This window comes from Lonchura striata, unplaced genomic scaffold (genome assembly GCF_046129695.1).
Source record: "Lonchura striata isolate bLonStr1 unplaced genomic scaffold, bLonStr1.mat Scaffold_228, whole genome shotgun sequence".
NCBI lineage: Eukaryota > Metazoa > Chordata > Aves > Passeriformes > Estrildidae > Lonchura > Lonchura striata.
Window position 1 is genome coordinate 1 of NW_027461138.1, and position 15905 is coordinate 15905.

At 63.6% G+C, this 15905-nt stretch overlaps 1 protein-coding gene across 1 annotated transcript; it reads left to right on the forward strand.

Annotated features, from left to right (window-relative positions):
* Window positions 1-112: 112 nt before the first annotated feature.
* On the forward strand, window positions 113-15243 carry HMCN2 (hemicentin 2; the record flags this gene model as incomplete). The annotated part of the gene is made up of 45 exons (XM_077790693.1): window positions 113-280; window positions 646-759; window positions 859-1001; window positions 1147-1297; window positions 1518-1736; window positions 1946-2059; window positions 2125-2312; window positions 2492-2588; window positions 2848-3009; window positions 3484-3597; window positions 3704-3823; window positions 4308-4451; window positions 4552-4711; window positions 5007-5131; window positions 5215-5398; window positions 5566-5663; window positions 5941-6213; window positions 6311-6501; window positions 6577-6658; window positions 6890-7026; window positions 7120-7261; window positions 7459-7600; window positions 7843-7970; window positions 8098-8254; window positions 8351-8472; window positions 8707-8871; window positions 8958-9065; window positions 9143-9277; window positions 9564-9698; window positions 9810-9994; window positions 10273-10486; window positions 10620-10754; window positions 10834-11024; window positions 11112-11193; window positions 11320-11589; window positions 12275-12424; window positions 12549-12686; window positions 12820-12941; window positions 13037-13274; window positions 13390-13452; window positions 13543-13671; window positions 13773-14093; window positions 14312-14431; window positions 14650-14776; window positions 14897-15243. Coding segments are annotated over 45 exons (7046 nt in total), but the record flags the coding sequence as incomplete, so codon positions are not given.
* Between the last annotated feature and the right edge of the window lie 662 nt (window positions 15244-15905).

Sequence of the window (15905 nt, forward strand, 5' to 3'; positions counted from 1 at the left end):
GTGTCAAATCCAAGTCCCTGAGCCTGGGTCATGCTCTCTGGTGGGGGGGTGAAGCACTGGGAAGCCTAAGTGTGTGCTAGTGCTGATCTAACACACAACCACGTCTCTGCAGCCAGTCCCACCTTGGCTCGAGATGATGCTGCCGCAGAGGAAGTGACAGTGATCATCAACAACCCCATCTCCCTGGTCTGCGAGGCCCTGCCCTACCCATCTCCCAACATCACCTGGCTCAAGGACGAGGTTCCTCTCAAAGCATCTGGAAATGTCCTCCTGCTCCCTGGTACCGTGCTGCTGTCCACTGGCTCTGCATGACTGTGGTGGCCCCTTGCTGTGTGTGCCCTGGGGAGTGGGAGCAGGGCCTTTTCTTGATCTGGCTGGGGTCCAGCACTGTGGGATGGTGAGAAATAATCACCCTGCAGGACCTGAGGGCTCAGGGATCTGCTGGATGCTGCTCTTCCACGTGCTGCATCCTCTGATTGTAACAAGCCTCCTCGGTGCTGGTTTTTATAAGCCTGGCATGCTCTAGAAGAGCATCAGACCCCCTCCAGCCAGGCTTGCAGGCACTCAGCAGGTCCCTAGAGATGCCTGGGGAGAGAGAGCTGTGGCTGTGAGCAGCGACCCTCTCAGGAGACCCCCTTTGCCCAGGTGGCCAAGGGCTGCAGATCCTGAATGCCCAGGAGGAGGACACGGGCACCTACAGCTGCATCGTGGCCAGCGAAGACGGGGAGGCTGTGAAGAACTACGCTGTGAAGGTTCTGGGTGAGGGAGATCCCCATCCTTCCTAAACCCTGCACTGACCCCACCACTGTAACCAGGCCAGTGCTGCTTCCTTTTGCTTCCCTTTGTCTTCCCCACTAGTTCCTCCTTGGATTGCCAGAGAGGATCCCTTGGGGGAATTGGCAGTGAAGGAGGTGAAAACCAGGGTGAACAGCACAGTGGTGCTGGAGTGTGAGACCTGGGCTGTGCCCGAGCCCACCATCCGCTGGTACAAGGACAAGCAGGTGAGGTCCCAGCTGTGACCAGGGAGGAGCTGCTGGTTTTGGGGACTGTCCCAGCTGGATGGAGTGGGAAGATACCCTTTGTACAGCTGGCTGGGCTCTGCCCCGCTCCTGGGTGTGTGATCCTCCTCCTGCTCTTTTCTTTCAGCTCCTGGAAAGCTCCGAACACCTCCAGATCCTCAGTGAGGGGCAGGTCCTCCAGATCCCAGCAGCTGGTGTCTCGGATTCGGGGCACTACACCTGCGTGGCCACCAATGCTGTGGGTGAAGATGACAGGGACTTCATCGTGCATGTCCAAGGTGAGCCCTGGGCAGAGAGCCAGCACCCAGAGCAGGGGGTGTCTCAGCAAGAGCAGGGGTGCTCAGGGTCACTTGTGCGCACAGAGAACAGCAGGAAAAAAAGTTTGAGCCTGCTGGAAAACAACAAACATCTCCTCAGCTCCAGTGAGGGCAGATGCTGTCGGTGCACCTGGGGGTCAATGTCCCTGCTCCCACAGCTGACCACAGCCTGTCCCCGCAGTGCCCCCCATCTTCCAGCAGCAAACGGGCCCCAAAGAAGCCCTTGAGATCTTCTATCGGGAGGAAGACCAGGATGGGGAGGTGACAGAGCACCGACAGGCTGTCCTCGGCCAGCCCGCCGCCCTCTACTGCGACACCAGCGCTGTCCCCCCGCCCCTGCTCACCTGGTACAAGGATGGGGAGCCCCTCTCCCCTGGCCTGGGGGTGCTGATGCTGCAAGGTAATGGGTAGTGGGTGTGAACCCCCACTGTGGGCCTGGGGGTGCTCCTGCAGCAACCTTGCGGGTCGAGAGCATCCATAGCATGGAGGAGGATGGATCCTGTCCCCTTCCTCCTGCCACCACACACAGCACCCAGGGGACCTCTGAGTCACTGGGGCTGTGCAGGGCAGGGCTGGGGGATGTCCCACAGACCCTGTGCCGTGTCACAGGGGGCCGGGTGCTGCAGCTGCAGGCAGTGCAGGAGGAGGATGGGGGCAGGTACACCTGCGAGGCGGCCAACGCTGCGGGGCGGGACCGCCTGCACTACGAGCTGGAGGTGCTGAGTGAGTACAGGGACAGGGGACGTGGGACTGGGGCACATGGCAGCCCCATGACCGCCTGCTTCCAGCTGCCCCGGCCATCCGTGGTGGCACAGAGGACCTGGTGGAGGAGGTGACGGCCACCATCAATGGCACTGTCCGCTTTGAGTGTGAAGCTACTGGGCACCCGGAGCCCACCGTGTCCTGGCTCTGGAATGATCTCCCCATAGAGGCTGGCCCACGGCACCAGCTCCTGGAGGGTGGAACAGTCCTGCAGGTTGGTGTTCCCCTAAGCAGGCGGCTGTGCTGGGGAGAGGCACAGGAGACAGCAGATGGAGGGGATGGGGCGTTCTTTCCTCCCAAAGGAGGCTGCCCTGGTCTCACCAAGGTCCCCGAGGAAGCCCCAGCATCCCCCTGAGGGGCAGCCCCCAGTGGTGCTCTGCTCCCCCTCTGCAGGTGGCAATGGTGGAGGAGGGTGACGCCGGGAGTTACACATGCATGGCTGAGAACCCGGCCGGGTCAGCCGAGAAGCACTTTGCCCTCGCTGTGCAGGGTAAGGCATCTCCCCTTCCCTGGGTCACTGATTTACTGCCCTCCTCCTCCTCTTTCTCCACCAACTGGAGTTTCCTTTGGCTCTGGCACTGCATGGCTGCTCTGCCCCCTGTGCTGGTCACGCTCGCCCTGTGAGAGGAGGCTGAGGTGCCACAGGCTCCGAGCAGCGAGGGGCTCAGTGCGTGTTTCCTCCTGGGGAGGCATCGCCCTCCGCAGTGATGGCTCCCCTTTGGCACTGTCTTTTGGGTGCACCGGAGCAGAAGCGCCCTGGAGTGTGGGTACAGACCCCGAAAACGTCAGTGGCGTTGTCAATGGCAGCGTCTCACTCGTGTGTGACATCCAGCCCCACCCGGCTGCAGAGATCACCTGGTACAAGGATGGCCACGTCCTGCGGCTCGGAGAGGAGGTGACTGTCACCCGAGGTATGTTGGGATGAGCCAGAATCATGGCCTGTGCCCCTGACAGCGAGCTCTAGGTCCCCTAATCCCGGAGAGGAGGTGACTGTCACCCGAGGTATGTTGGGATGAGCCAGAATCATGGCCTGTGCCCCTGACAGTGAGCTCTAGGTCCCCTAATCCCCCTTTTTTTGGATGCCATGTGTGGGACCCGAGCTCAGGCTGTATGACACACTAATGACACACTGCTGAGTGATCCCCTCTGGAGAGGACCAAGGGCTGCATCCTGCAGAACTCCACGCTGCTGCTTCCTGGAAAGCTCAGTGCCCTTTTCATGGGGTACAGCGAGGCTTTGGACCTCAAAGATGGGAATTCCATGGCCAAACTCCTTTTGCATGGAGCTTGGCCAGGTGCTGGGGGATCAGTCATCTTGCTGCTATAACAGCCCAGACCTGGTTCTGCTCCAGGCTGTCCTGATTCCCTGCTCTCCACTTCTTCCAGGCTCTAGGGTGCTGCAGCTCCCTCGCCTGCAGCTCTCCAGCTCGGGCACATACACGTGCATGGCACTGAACGTGGCCAGCCAGGATCAGAAAAGCTTCATCCTCACCATCCGTGGTACGTGGGGAGGGCTCAGCTGGGAGCTGTCCCCTGAGCTCACACCGAGGAGCTGGCAGTGAGCCCTGCTCTGCCTCACACCCCCTGTCCTGCTCATCCCCCTCAGAGCCCCCAGGCACCCCGGAGATGCTGGAAGCTGACATGGGGACACCCCTCGTGCTGACCTGCCATGTCTCTGGTGTGGCCGTGCCCGCTGTCACCTGGCTGAAGGACGGGCGCCCGCTGGGTGTGTGCGCAGGGCAGCGCTGGGCCAGGCTGCCACCCCCAGCCTCGCTCTGCTCCCCTCCGAGCAGTCCTGCCTCAGCTTCCCAGCTTCTAACCCTGCTGCAAGAGACCCTCAGGGCTGCACAGGGAGGGTACACCGAGCATGAAGGGTCTGGCCTTTTCCCTGCATGCTTTCAAGAGATCTTATGTTTATTCCTGAGGCTCAAAGCAATGGGATGTGGGCACAAGACGTGATGGAGGGATATGCAGGGGGTGAGCTCTCTGGGTACCAGCCCTTGGCGTGCTTGCTGGGGCAGGAGTTTGCCCCCAAACCAGAGTCTCTTTTCTCCTGTAAAGGTCCAGCAGTGAACTCTGCGAAAACCCTGCTTTGCTTTAACAGTGTCCCCAAACCTGGGTCCAGGGGGGAAGGGGAAAGCATGACAATGAGTCTGGGGAGGGCTCAGTGGAGGAGCACTGCTCAGCCCCCTTCCCCTGTCTCCTTGCAGAGATGAGCCCCGAGCAGGGTGTGGTGTCTGGGGGGGCCCAGCTCCTGCTCAGCCCCCTCCAGCCCTCCCACCAGGGCCGATACACCTGCCTGGCACAGGGCCCGGGGGCCGAGACACGCCAGGACTTCATGGTGCTGGTGCGAGGTAGGGCTTCCCCGAGGCAGCCTGCTCCCTGTGGGCTCTGCCTCAGAGGTGAGCCTTCCTCCCCCTCCTCTTCCTCAGCCTCCCTCTCTCCTCGGTGCAGTGCCCCCTCAGATCAGCAGCGCAGGGGACCCCAGCGAGCACAGCGTGCTGGAGGGCAGCAGGGTGAGGCTGGAGTGCCGGGCAGAGGGGCAGCCCACCCCCCACATCTCCTGGCTGAAGGACGGGCAGCCCCTGGGGCTGCAGCCCCCCTCACACGCCCGGTGAGTCTGGGGGGGCTCAGCGGCCCCAGTGCAAAATCGCTTGGCAAGGCAGGGTGAGCTGTGCTGCTTCTTGCTTGGCCTGGGATGCGTTAATCCCGGCTCTTTGCTGAGAGAACGTCACCCCGGGGTAAACCTCGGGGTCTGGGATGGTCACTGCCACCCTGGCAGGCTCCCAGGTGCTGCCCTGCCCTTGTGATGTGCCCCAGAATCCTCATCCTCGGCCTCAAACTGAGCACAGAGCGCTCCTGCCCCGTGGGATGAGCGCGCAGGTCACTGTCCCACCCTCCCCGCGCAGGGTGTCCCCGGATGGCAGCGCCCTGCTCCTCGAGGAGCTGCGAGCTGCCGACTCCGGGGCTTACACGTGCCTGGCCCGGAACAGCCTGGGCGAGGACACGCGGCTGCACACGCTGAACGTGCTGGGTGAGCAGCGCCGGGACCTGCCGGGCAGCGCCGGGGCCACCCCACCCCGGCAGCGCCAGCAGCCCCTGTGTCCCCTCGCCCAGTCCCTCCCGCCATCGAGAGAGCTGCCGGTGACTCGGAGGTGCTCCGTGGGCTCCCGTCCGCCCTGGTGACACTGCAGTGCTGGGCTCGGGGGTCCCCTCCGCTGCACGTCAGCTGGCTGAAGGATGGGCTGCCCCTCCGCCTGTCCCCTCGCGTCACCCTGCTCTCGGCCGGGCACATCCTCCGGTGAGAAGCGACCCTGGGGCAATGGGCAGCCGCGGGATTTGGGGCTGGTGGCGGTCTGCATGAGGGCACTGCTGCGCCCTGAAGTGGCCGAGTGTCACCTTGGGGAGCAGGGGGTCACCCGGAGCTGATGTGTCCTCCCCATCCCCGTGTCCCTTCGCACGGGTCAGGATCTCCCAGGCGCAGCTCTCCGACGCTGGGCTCTACACCTGCATTGTCTCCAGCCGGGCAGGAGTGGCCGACCGCAGCTTCCTCCTGCAGATACAGGGTACAGGGCAGGGACTGGGGCGGGCACAGCAGGGGCACCTGGACACCGCTTTTGTTGGCAGAGCACACGCTGTGCATTGCACCCATCCCCAAGCAGGGTCCTGAGCCATTCCTCCACTGCTGGGATGGGCTTGGACACGATGGAACAAAGCAGGACCAGCCTGAGAGCAGTCCCAGAGCGTCCTGCAGGAGGGCTGAGCCACCTCTGGTTGCTCGAAGGACATCAGGGAGTGGCCGAAGCCACCCCCGGTGTCTGGGGACCTGATTTTTCTCCCCAGTGCCCCCTGTCCTGGAGAGCTCCGAGAGCAATGAGGAGCAGATGGTGGCCGAGGGCTCCGATGTCACCTTCACCTGCAAAGCCACCGGGTCCCCAGCACCATCAGTGACCTGGCTGAAGAATGGAGAGCCCCTGGGGCAGCAGAATGCCCAGGTGCCCGGTGGCCCACAGCTGAGCCTGGTGGCCGTGGCACTGGCTGATGCAGGCATTTACTCGTGCCTGGTGGCGAATGAAGTGGGAGAGGTCAGCAAAGCCTTCCACCTCGTGGTGATGGGTGTGTGTCATCCCTCTGGGTTTCAGAAGGGCAGCTTAGCCAACTTTTTGGGAGCAATGAGGGGATGAGCCCTCCTGCCTTGCTGTGTGCCTTGCAGAGCCACCCCGTGTCGAGGCTGGGTCCCATCCCACGGAGATTTCCATCGCTGTGGGCACCCCTCTAGGGCTCACCTGTGTGGTGACAGGTGTCCCCATGCCCACTGTCACCTGGGAGAAGGATGGACGGCTGCTGGCAGGGCCCTCGCTTGTGTCAGGGAATGAGAGCACCCTCCACATTGACAGCATTGAGGTAGGAGTTTTACTTTTTTCTCCCTACCTGGGTTTTCTTTTTGTGCCTCAATTTTTCCCTCTCCTGGCTGTGCAGGAGGCTGATGCTGGCTTGTACACCTGCCTGGCCACTAGCCCTGCAGGGGAGGACAGCAGGAGCTTCCATGTCAGCATCCAAGGTAGTGTGATCCCAGCAGTGCAGCGAGGAGAAGGCTACAGGGTGGTTCAACCCATGGGGGGGACCAGAGAGCCAGAACCTCCTTTTATGGGATTGGTGTGGGCTCCAAAAGAGGGATCTGGAGCACAGTGATGGCCTGCAGAGTGGGGGCCTATGCATGACTTATGGGGACGCGGATGGAGTGTCCAGCCCATGTGGCACACCCTGACCCCCCCTGCTCCATGTCCCACAGCACCCCCCAACATGGCAAGCACCGGGGAGATCCCCATCATCACAGCTGTGCCAGGGGGGCAGCTCCTCCTGGAGTGCCCAGAGGGTGCTGAGCCCCACCCCAGCATCGAGTGGCACCGGGAGGGCTCCCTGCTGCAGGTACCTGTGACAGGAGCAGGGACGGTCACCAGCAGCATGGGCTGGTGCTGGGGGTGGTGCGGGGTGGCTGCTGACGGGTCCTGGTGGTTTTAGGACGATGCCCGCAGGCAGGTGCTGGCCCAGGGGCGTTTCCTGCAGGTCCTGGCCGTGGCTGCGGCGGACGGTGGCGAGTACAGCTGCAGGGCCACCAGCGCCCCCGGGGACACCGAGCCGCGCGTCCGGGTGCAGGTTCACGGTGAGCGCTGCCCTGCCCCGAGTGCCGGCTCCTTCCCGGTTAAATCCAGCCTGTGGGATGTTATAGGGCGTCTTAGGGTCGGGTGATGGGATGGCAGGGCTGGACAGCACCCAGCCCCCAGTGCTGCTCTGGGCTGGCATCCTCCATCCCTGAGCCTTACCCCACGCTCTCGGTGCTGTCTCTGGGTGCTGCTGCAGTGGCCCCGGAGATCCAGGCGGGCCCCAAGGAGGTGAAGGTGCTGCTGAATGCCTCGGCCGTGCTGCCGTGCCGGGCAGAGGGGTGGCCTGTGCCCCGGGTGATGTGGCTCAAGGACGGCCAGCCCCTGCCTGGGAGCGACAGGTACGAGGCTCTGGTTGGTGGCACAAAGAGCTGGCACTCAGGTCATGCCACCCCCCACAGCAACAGGTGATTAGAGTGCCAGTCACCCTGTGAAGAGCTGTGCTCTGTCCTCAGGCCAGCACAGGGGGCAAGAGCTGCATGTGGCTGCAATGGCACTTGTCACCTTCCCAATCCCTGCTCCCTGTGCGATCCAGCCTGGCCATGCAGAGCTCCCACAGCGTTCACCTGCTCTCCCTCCTCAGATTGCAGCTCCTGCCAGGTGGCTCTCTGCAAATTGACCCTGTCCAGGTCCAGGATTTGGGCCATTACCTCTGCATGGCATCCAGCCCTGCTGGCTCTGACCGGCGTGGCCTGGACCTCCACATCCTGGGTGAGCAGGAGAGTCGGATGGATCCCTCCTGGCCTCACCCTCCTGTAACCCAGCCCTGCTGGGCTGCCCTCATCAGTGCAATGATGTGCTGCTGTCCTCTGCTCATGGCTGCCATGCCCTCCCACAGTCCCTCCTGCCATCACACCTGGGCCCTCCAACCTCACCCTGCTGGCTCAGCAACCGGCCACGCTGGGCTGCGACGCCTGGGGGTCCCCCGAGCCCCACATCAGGTGGGAGAAGGATGGCCGTCCCCTGAACCTGCACCTCCCACCTGGCACCTACAGGTACCTGTACACCAAAGGGTTCCCCTGTAGGGTGGGGTTTGCCCCTGCTGCTGCTCCGGGGGACAGAGGTGATCCTGATGCGTGCTCTGCCCACAGTTTGCACTCCTTAGGGTCACTGGTCATCTCCAGCCCTGCTCCCCGGGACGAGGGCAGGTTTGAGTGCATCGCCACCAACGCTGCTGGAGAGGCTCGAAAGGCCTTCCTCGTGTCTGTCCATGGTGAGCTCCTGGGGCTGGGGGTCTTGCTGAGAGTGGCTTTCCCAGGATCTGTCACCACCTCGGCTGTGACATGGGTGTGCTCCAACCCTGCACCGGGTTGGGTGTCCACTCAAGAGCTGGGCTTGGGGGTGGACAAGAGGGGAAGAGAAATACTCGTGCCCATATGAACAGGGACAGAATCCCCTTCAACGTTTGCCATAGAGCCCTGCTCACCTCCCTCCCTCCTTTCTCCAGTGCCCCCCAGCATCGCTGATGACCTTACGGATGTGGTTGTCACCCGGCTGTCCCCTGCAGTCCTCACCTGCTACGCCTCGGGCGTGCCCCCCCCGACGGTGTCATGGAGCAAGGAGGGGGCTCGGCTGGGCAGCAGAGGAGGGGGCTACCGCGTCCTGCCCCGAGGTACAGCACGGGGCAGCCCGGCCCGGGCGGGGACGGGGGTCCCTGCCAGCCCTGCCGCCGCCTCCCCTCTGCCTGCTGCTTTCCAGGAGCCCTGGAGATCCGGCAGGCGCTGCCTGCACACTCCGGCCGCTACACCTGCACGGCTCGCAGCGCCGCGGGCACGGCGTGGAAGCACCTGTGGCTCACAGTGCAGGGTAAAAGCAGCTCCAGGGTCCTGCTGCCGCGGGTCCTGCGCCCTCTTCCCAGGGTGGCACTTCCCTGCCCTTCGCAGAGCCCCCTGCCTTGAAGCCCCTGCCTGGCATGGTGATGGTGATGGTCAACACCAGCGTGGTGCTGTCCTGCGAGGCCACAGGCGTCCCCCGGCCGGAGGTCACCTGGCAAAAGGATGGTGTTGGCATCACTGGAGGTGAGCAGGAGTGAGGTGAGGGCTGGCAGAGCTCACATTACCTGCCAGCTTTTACCTAGGGGGAGATATAGGTGCCAGGGGTTTGTAGGCACCCCAGCAGGGTGTGGGGTGTCACTGTGCATGGGTCCTGCTGGCTGCTGTCCTTGGTGGGTGTGGTGGCCGCTGGATCTGTTCCATGGAGACTCCTTGGGAAGAGGCACCTCTGTGGGGGAAGCAGTCCTTGCACATCATCCCTCTGTGCCTTGGCTCAGCTGTGCTGCCCCATCCTGTCCTTCATTTCTGCCAGGGTCTGGGCTGAAGGTGCTCCCCAGCGGGCAGCTCCGCCTCCTCCGAGCAGCCCCAGAGGACGCAGGCACCTACCTGTGCCTGGCTCGCAACCCCTCGGGCACCGCTGCGGGGCGGACCAGGCTCATTGTGCAAGGTACGGCAGCGATCAGAGCCCCGGTGCTCCCCGCTCGGCTCAACCCCTCCCCAGCACCTCTCAGCAAAGCGTGGCTGCCAAGCTGTGAGCAAATCCTTCTGCCCCCTCCAGTGCCGCCCGTCATCGCCGCCGGCCCGCCGGAGCTGGCGGCGCTGGCGGGGCTGGAGGCGCGGCTGCCCTGCGCCGCCCGCGGCGTGCCCGAGCCACGCGTGTCCTGGAGCCGGGACGGAGCGCTGCTGCGGGGCGGGAGGGCCACGGTCCTGCCCTCCGGGGAGCTGCTGCTGCGGGATGTCCGGGTGAGCACTGTCCCCTAGGGCCGCTGGGAGGCTGGAGTGATGAGGAGCAAGTGTTTTCTGCTGCTGAAGAGCTTTTGGCTGATTGGGGATACATCTGGCAGAGGGAGAGCCCAGTGCAGTCCTGTGCCACAGGCTGGAGGGTTGGGGCAGTGTGAGGTTGCTAATGTGGGTTTGAAAAAGTGGCTCTGTCCAAACCGTGCACAAGAACCAGCAGAGCTGTAGCTCAGGGCTGCAGCTGGAGCCCAGAGTCAAGATGATTCCCTCTCATCCTCATACAGGAAGGGGATGCTGGGAGCTACTCCTGCACCGCGGTGAACTCTGCTGGGAGGGCCGTTCGCCGGCTCTCCCTCTCCATCCACACCCTGCCCACCTTCACCCACCTGCCCACAGACATCACCCTGAGCCGGGGCGAGAGGCTGGAGCTGGTGTGTGCCGCAGCGGGCAGCCCCCAGCCCCGCGTCTCCTGGATGGCCAACGGGCAGCTCGTCACTGGTACCTGGGCAGGGGCAGAGGATGCCATCCTGGTGCCACCTTTCAGGATCCCCGGGGTGCCAGCACGTCTGGTCGTGCGGGGTTGCAACCAGCTGATGGCCAACCACCCTTTTTGGGGGTTCGCACCCCGCAGGTGGCGCGTCGGGGCACGGCGGGCGGAGCATCCTGCGGCGGGAGGCAGCCACGGCCGCGGACAGCGGCACCTACGTGTGCCACGCCGAGAACAGCGCCGGGGCCGCCAGGGCCACCGTCTTCGTCTCTGTCAGAGGTAGGTGCTGGCAGCGAAACACCCGCGTTTCTAGTGCCAGGCCAGCCCACCTCCTCTGCCACCCCTTTCCCTTTCCCAGAGGCACCGGTCATACAGGGGGACGCCAGCACCTACCAGGTGGAGCACTCCGGAGGTGATGCCCTCCTCGACTGCCACGCCCAGGGTCACCCGGAGCCCCTCATCCGCTGGAGCAAGGACGGGGTGCCGGTGGTGGCCCGTGGGCGCCTGCACCAGCTGCAGAATGGCTCCCTGGCCATCCGTGCTGTGGGGGTGAGCAGGGCCTGGGGGGTGCTGGCACATTTTAGGGTGCTTTCCCGGCAAAGCAAAACGCTGTGCTAATGCTGTTGGTCCTGCTAGAGCACCGATGTGGGGCAGTACCGGTGTGTGGCAGAGAATGATGCGGGCACAGCAGCAAAAGTTGTCACCCTCGTTCTGCAGAGTGAGTGCTGGTCCCCTCTGCACCCTTCTTTTAAGCAACTGCAAACCATGTCACCTCTCAGCCCCTCAACTCCCCCTGCTCCCTGGGGAATGTTGCATCACTACCTGCATCTTCTTCCCTGCCCAGGTGCTCCTGTGGTGACAGTGACACCAGCAGAGGTGAGGGTCCACGCTGGGCAGCAGGTGCTGCTGCACTGTGCTGTGTCAGGGGAGCCCACCCCGTCCGTGGAGTGGCAGCGGGACGGGCAGCCACTGCCCGAGGGTCCCCACGCTCGTGTCATGCCCAATGCCACCCTGTTCCTGCCCTCTGTTGCCCACCGTGACGCCGGCAGCTACACCTGCCTCGCCCGCAATGCCCTGGGCTCTGCTGTGGCCCACGCCTCCCTGGATGTCCGAGGTGGGTGTCTGCCCTGGCCGGGGGGCTGCCTGCAGTGCTGTTACCAGCCTGGTGGTGTGGAGGGACATTGCCTTGCTTGTTCTACCCGCCGTGGTTCATACTCTGCTTTGTGCTCCCCTCCCGTGCCCTGCTCAGCTGAGCCTGAGCCCAGGCAGGTCCTGTCCCCAGCAGCCACCGCGTGCCAGCCCTCACTTGCCTCTCCTCGGCCTTCCTGCCTGAGTTGCCCATGATTAAATTCCTCTCTCCCAGGGGCCCTGCTGAATGCACAGACACATCCTCTCCTGCTGCCCCTCGGGAGCAGAGACCCAGGCTGGAGGAAGTGCCAAGTGCCCTTGTGTGGCTGGTGGCATTTTGCTGCCAGGCACGCTGGAGAAGCAAATAAAAGCCTGGGGCTATGCCAGGACCTTGAGGTTGATACAGAGCAGGGTTTGGGGGTGTCAGTGCCTGTTGGTGTGATGAGGCACAGGGCCACACTCTCAACATCCCCTGTCAAAATGGCACCGTGCCTGGAGCCATGGGGTCTCTGGGGACTGTGCTGCAGCCAGGCAGGGACACTGCCTGCCTTGCTCTGGCTGCTTTCACCTCCAGAAAACAAGACTTTTTTGACATACAAATTAGTAAGAGGGGAGTAAGGAAAGGGAGTGCAGTCCCAGTGTTGCTTCCTGACCCCATCCCATTTGCCCAGGGGAGCTGCACCAGGTGCGGGGCAGCCTGGTCGGTGCCATCAATGGCCACAAGCTCGGTGTCTCCACCCTTGATGCCAGCGTGCTGGGTGACTCTCAATCCAGCACCGCCGCCCTCCGGAGCAGCATTGGGAGCATTCCACCTGCCATAGGTGGGTGGACATTTCTACCCTCACCCTTGTGAGAGTTTTGACCTCTGTCAGATGTAAATCTTAAGGAAAAGGTCTTTATGTCTTTTTTTCCCCCTAAAAGCAAACCTTCCTTCCCCATTCCCAGGGCCGCTGATGCGGGTGTTGGTGACCATCATCGCCCCCGTTTACTGGTCCTTGGCACACGCCGGTGGGGCAGCCCAGAACGGCCTCCTGCTCACGCAGGGCACCTTCCAGCACGAGTCACTGCTGCACTTTGCCACAGGTGAGGGGTGTGTGAGCCTGCTCAGCTCCTGGGGAAGCTCAGCCTCCCTCTCCCCTAGGCACCATCGCTGATCCAGCAGCGGAGCTGTGTGTGGGGGTGCTGTGGGGTGCTGACCACTGTCCCCCCCTTGCAGGGGAGCTCCTGCGGGTCACCCACCAGGCCCGGGGCGCGGGCAGCGCCGGCGCTCTGCGGCTGGACAGCGTCATCAGCGGCTCCGTGCCGGAGAGCTTCGGCCACGCCGTGCTGCTGCTGCGGGTGCTGCCACTGCTCCTTATTCCCATGGGGGCCACGGCTCCCATGCTGGGAGCACGGGAGGTCCGTGGCCTGACCCCGGCCCTGCCTCTCCCCAGGATTTCAGCGAGCGCTACGTGCGGACGGGCGCGGGGCAGCTCTCCGGGGGTTCAGTGCAGAGCTTCCTGCAGGACGGGCGCCTCGTCCGTGCCCACTGCAATCACACCATCGTGTTCGACCCCCCCGTGGGCACACAGCCCCCCCGGGTGCAGCACCTCCGGGCCAGAGCCATCTCAGCCTCCTATGACCCCGCCAAACAGGAGCTCCGTTTCCAGCTCCGAGCCTCGCTTGATGCGGGTAACCAGGGGAGTCCCCAGCTTGGGGATGCAGATCTGTTGTTCTGGGTGTCTGTGAGGGTGCAAAGGCCATGTCCCTGCAGCGACATGTGACATTTTCTCTGCTCAATTCACAGGTGCTGATAGAGACCAGTGCCCACTGGGGTTCATCCCAGACCCTGGGCAGCTGTACTGCATGGGTACGGACCTTCCTGAGGGGCATGGGGGCAGCAAGAGGCACCTGGTGCCACTTGCCACCCCCCCAACCCTGTCCTCTCTCTGCTCCCCAGATGTTGATGAATGCACCGAGGGGTCCCATGCCTGCCGCTACAACCAGATCTGCCAGAACTCTGCCGGGTCCTACAGCTGCTCCTGCCCTCCCGGCTACCGCACGCTGGGCACTGGCTGGCCATGCCTGGGTACGAGCTGGGCTCTCAGGGTCCCTGGTCACCCCCCCTGCCCTGTTCCAGCCTCAGGTTCTCCCACCCAGCTGCAGCTCCCCACCTCTTTCCTCCCCTAGACGTCAACGAGTGCCTGAATTTCCCCCCACCGTGCGCCTTCGAGTGCCACAACCTGCGGGGCTCCTACGAGTGCCTGTGCCCCGCTGGCAAGGCCGTGCTGCCGGGCGGGCGGTGTGGCACAGCCGGGATGGAGGGAGGGGACACAGCGGTGCCCCGGGACGCTCCCCTGCACCGGCAGGGGCCGAGCGGCCACCCACGGGGACGGGGACGATCCTTCTACACCCAGCTCGCCCTGCGCCGCGTGGCCAAGGATGCAGGGATGGGTGCCCGGGGCCCGCCCTGCCCCACGGGCTACATCAGGAGGAATGGCACCTGCACCGGTGAGCATGCTCTGGGGAAGGGTGTTGAAGGGAGTTCAGAGAGTACTTTGTCCCCAAAATGTACCTCGTGTCCTTCTTGCTGCCCTGTCCACCACTTTGTTTGCGCCCTGTGGTCTTTGCTCTGCTGGGAAGGGGAGGTGAGAGCCAGGCTGGCCCAAGGCAGTGGCACCAGAGGGGACTGATCCTCCCCTCTTGCCTTCACCCCTCTCATCCCACAGATCTCGACGAGTGTCAGACACTGAAGCAGTGCCAGCACGAGTGCAGGAACAGCCCGGGCAGCTACCGCTGCCTCTGCCCCACTGGCTACCGCCTGCTGTCCAACAGGAAGAGCTGCCATGGTCAGTGCAGGGGTGCCAGGGCATGCCCCGTCCCCACGGTGCCCTGGGTGCTGCAAGTCTTTCTCCTATCTCGGGATGGGTGCTCCCAGCCTCAGCTCTCCACAGTCTGAGTTCCTGTCTCACTGCCTTAGTGTCCAGGCAGATGTGGGAGGATGGGGGATTGAACCCCCGTCTCAGCCACCCCAGCACCCTCAGACCTGTCCCCTCTCTCCCTGCAGATGTGGATGAGTGCACGGAGGGCACAATCCAGTGTGGCATGAGCCAGATGTGCTTCAATACCCGTGGAGGTGCCCGGTGCACAGATGTGCCGTGCCCAGCTGGGTACCGGAGAGGCTCCAGCCCAGGGTGAGTTCGTGCTGTGGGGCTGGGAGTGCCCGTCCCGCTCTGCCCATCTCACCACGACCCCGGGTGTCCCGTCCCCTCCCCGGCACCCACCACATCCCACACTGCCCATCTCTCATGCAGGCTGTGCGTGGGTCGCTGCCCCCCGTTCTGCGGCCCGGCCGGTCCCCCCACGCTGCAGTACCAGCTGCTCGCCCTGCCCCTCGGCATCGCTGCCCGCCGGGACGTGGTGCACCTCGCCCCGGCCTCCGCCCTGCGCCACCGCGCCGTCTTCAGGCTGCTGGAGCAAGACCCTGAGAGCCCCTTCGCCCTCCGCAGCGAGCAGGGCCAGGGCATCATCTCCACCCTGCGGCCGCTGCGGGAGCCCAGCACCCACCGGCTCAAGGTGCAGGCGCTGGTGCCAGGCGGGCAGCGAGCACCCAGCATCTTCCTCCTCCTCATCTCTGTCTCGCCCTACCCTTACTGACACAGCCCAGGGACAGGAGGGGACGCAGGGTCACTTCTCCTCCTGTCCCTCCCCACCCCATCGGTGGGGCACGAGGCTCAGGGAACGCTGAGCTTGTACCTCTTCTGTCCCTCCCAGACACCCCCTCTCCTCCCAGCTGTGCTCCTTTCAGCCAGGCCGGGCCCTGACTCAGCAGGAGAGTCAGGATCTGTGGGGGATGACATGTCCCACCAACCTGCTGCAATCAGGTCCCAGATCCCAGAACAAACACAGCTCTGGATGGCCTTGGCTGCTATCAGTCCCCAAATGCGGGGGGTGGGAAGATGAACTGGGTGACAGTGGCACCCACCAGGGTGCAGGGAGGGATTCCCTGGGCTGGGGAGGGTGTGGGGCACCCCAGAATTAACCATTATTAAATTGAAGTAGTTTTTTTTTTTTTTTTAATCCACTTGGTCTCTGTGCACTCTTATTTATTTATGTTTTGTGGCTAAATATTAGCTGTGCCTGAAGAAGGCAGCTTCCTTCAGTGTGTGGGAGAATTCCCAGGGCTTTGGACACCTCCCTGCCTGACCTTGGACCATAAAAGGGAGGTTGTCTGGATGTAGCAATGCCAGAAGGACAATGTCCAGCCCCTGAAGGTCCAATCCTGCTTCGGTGTCAAGCCCCTCAAGCAGCAAGAGCAGGACA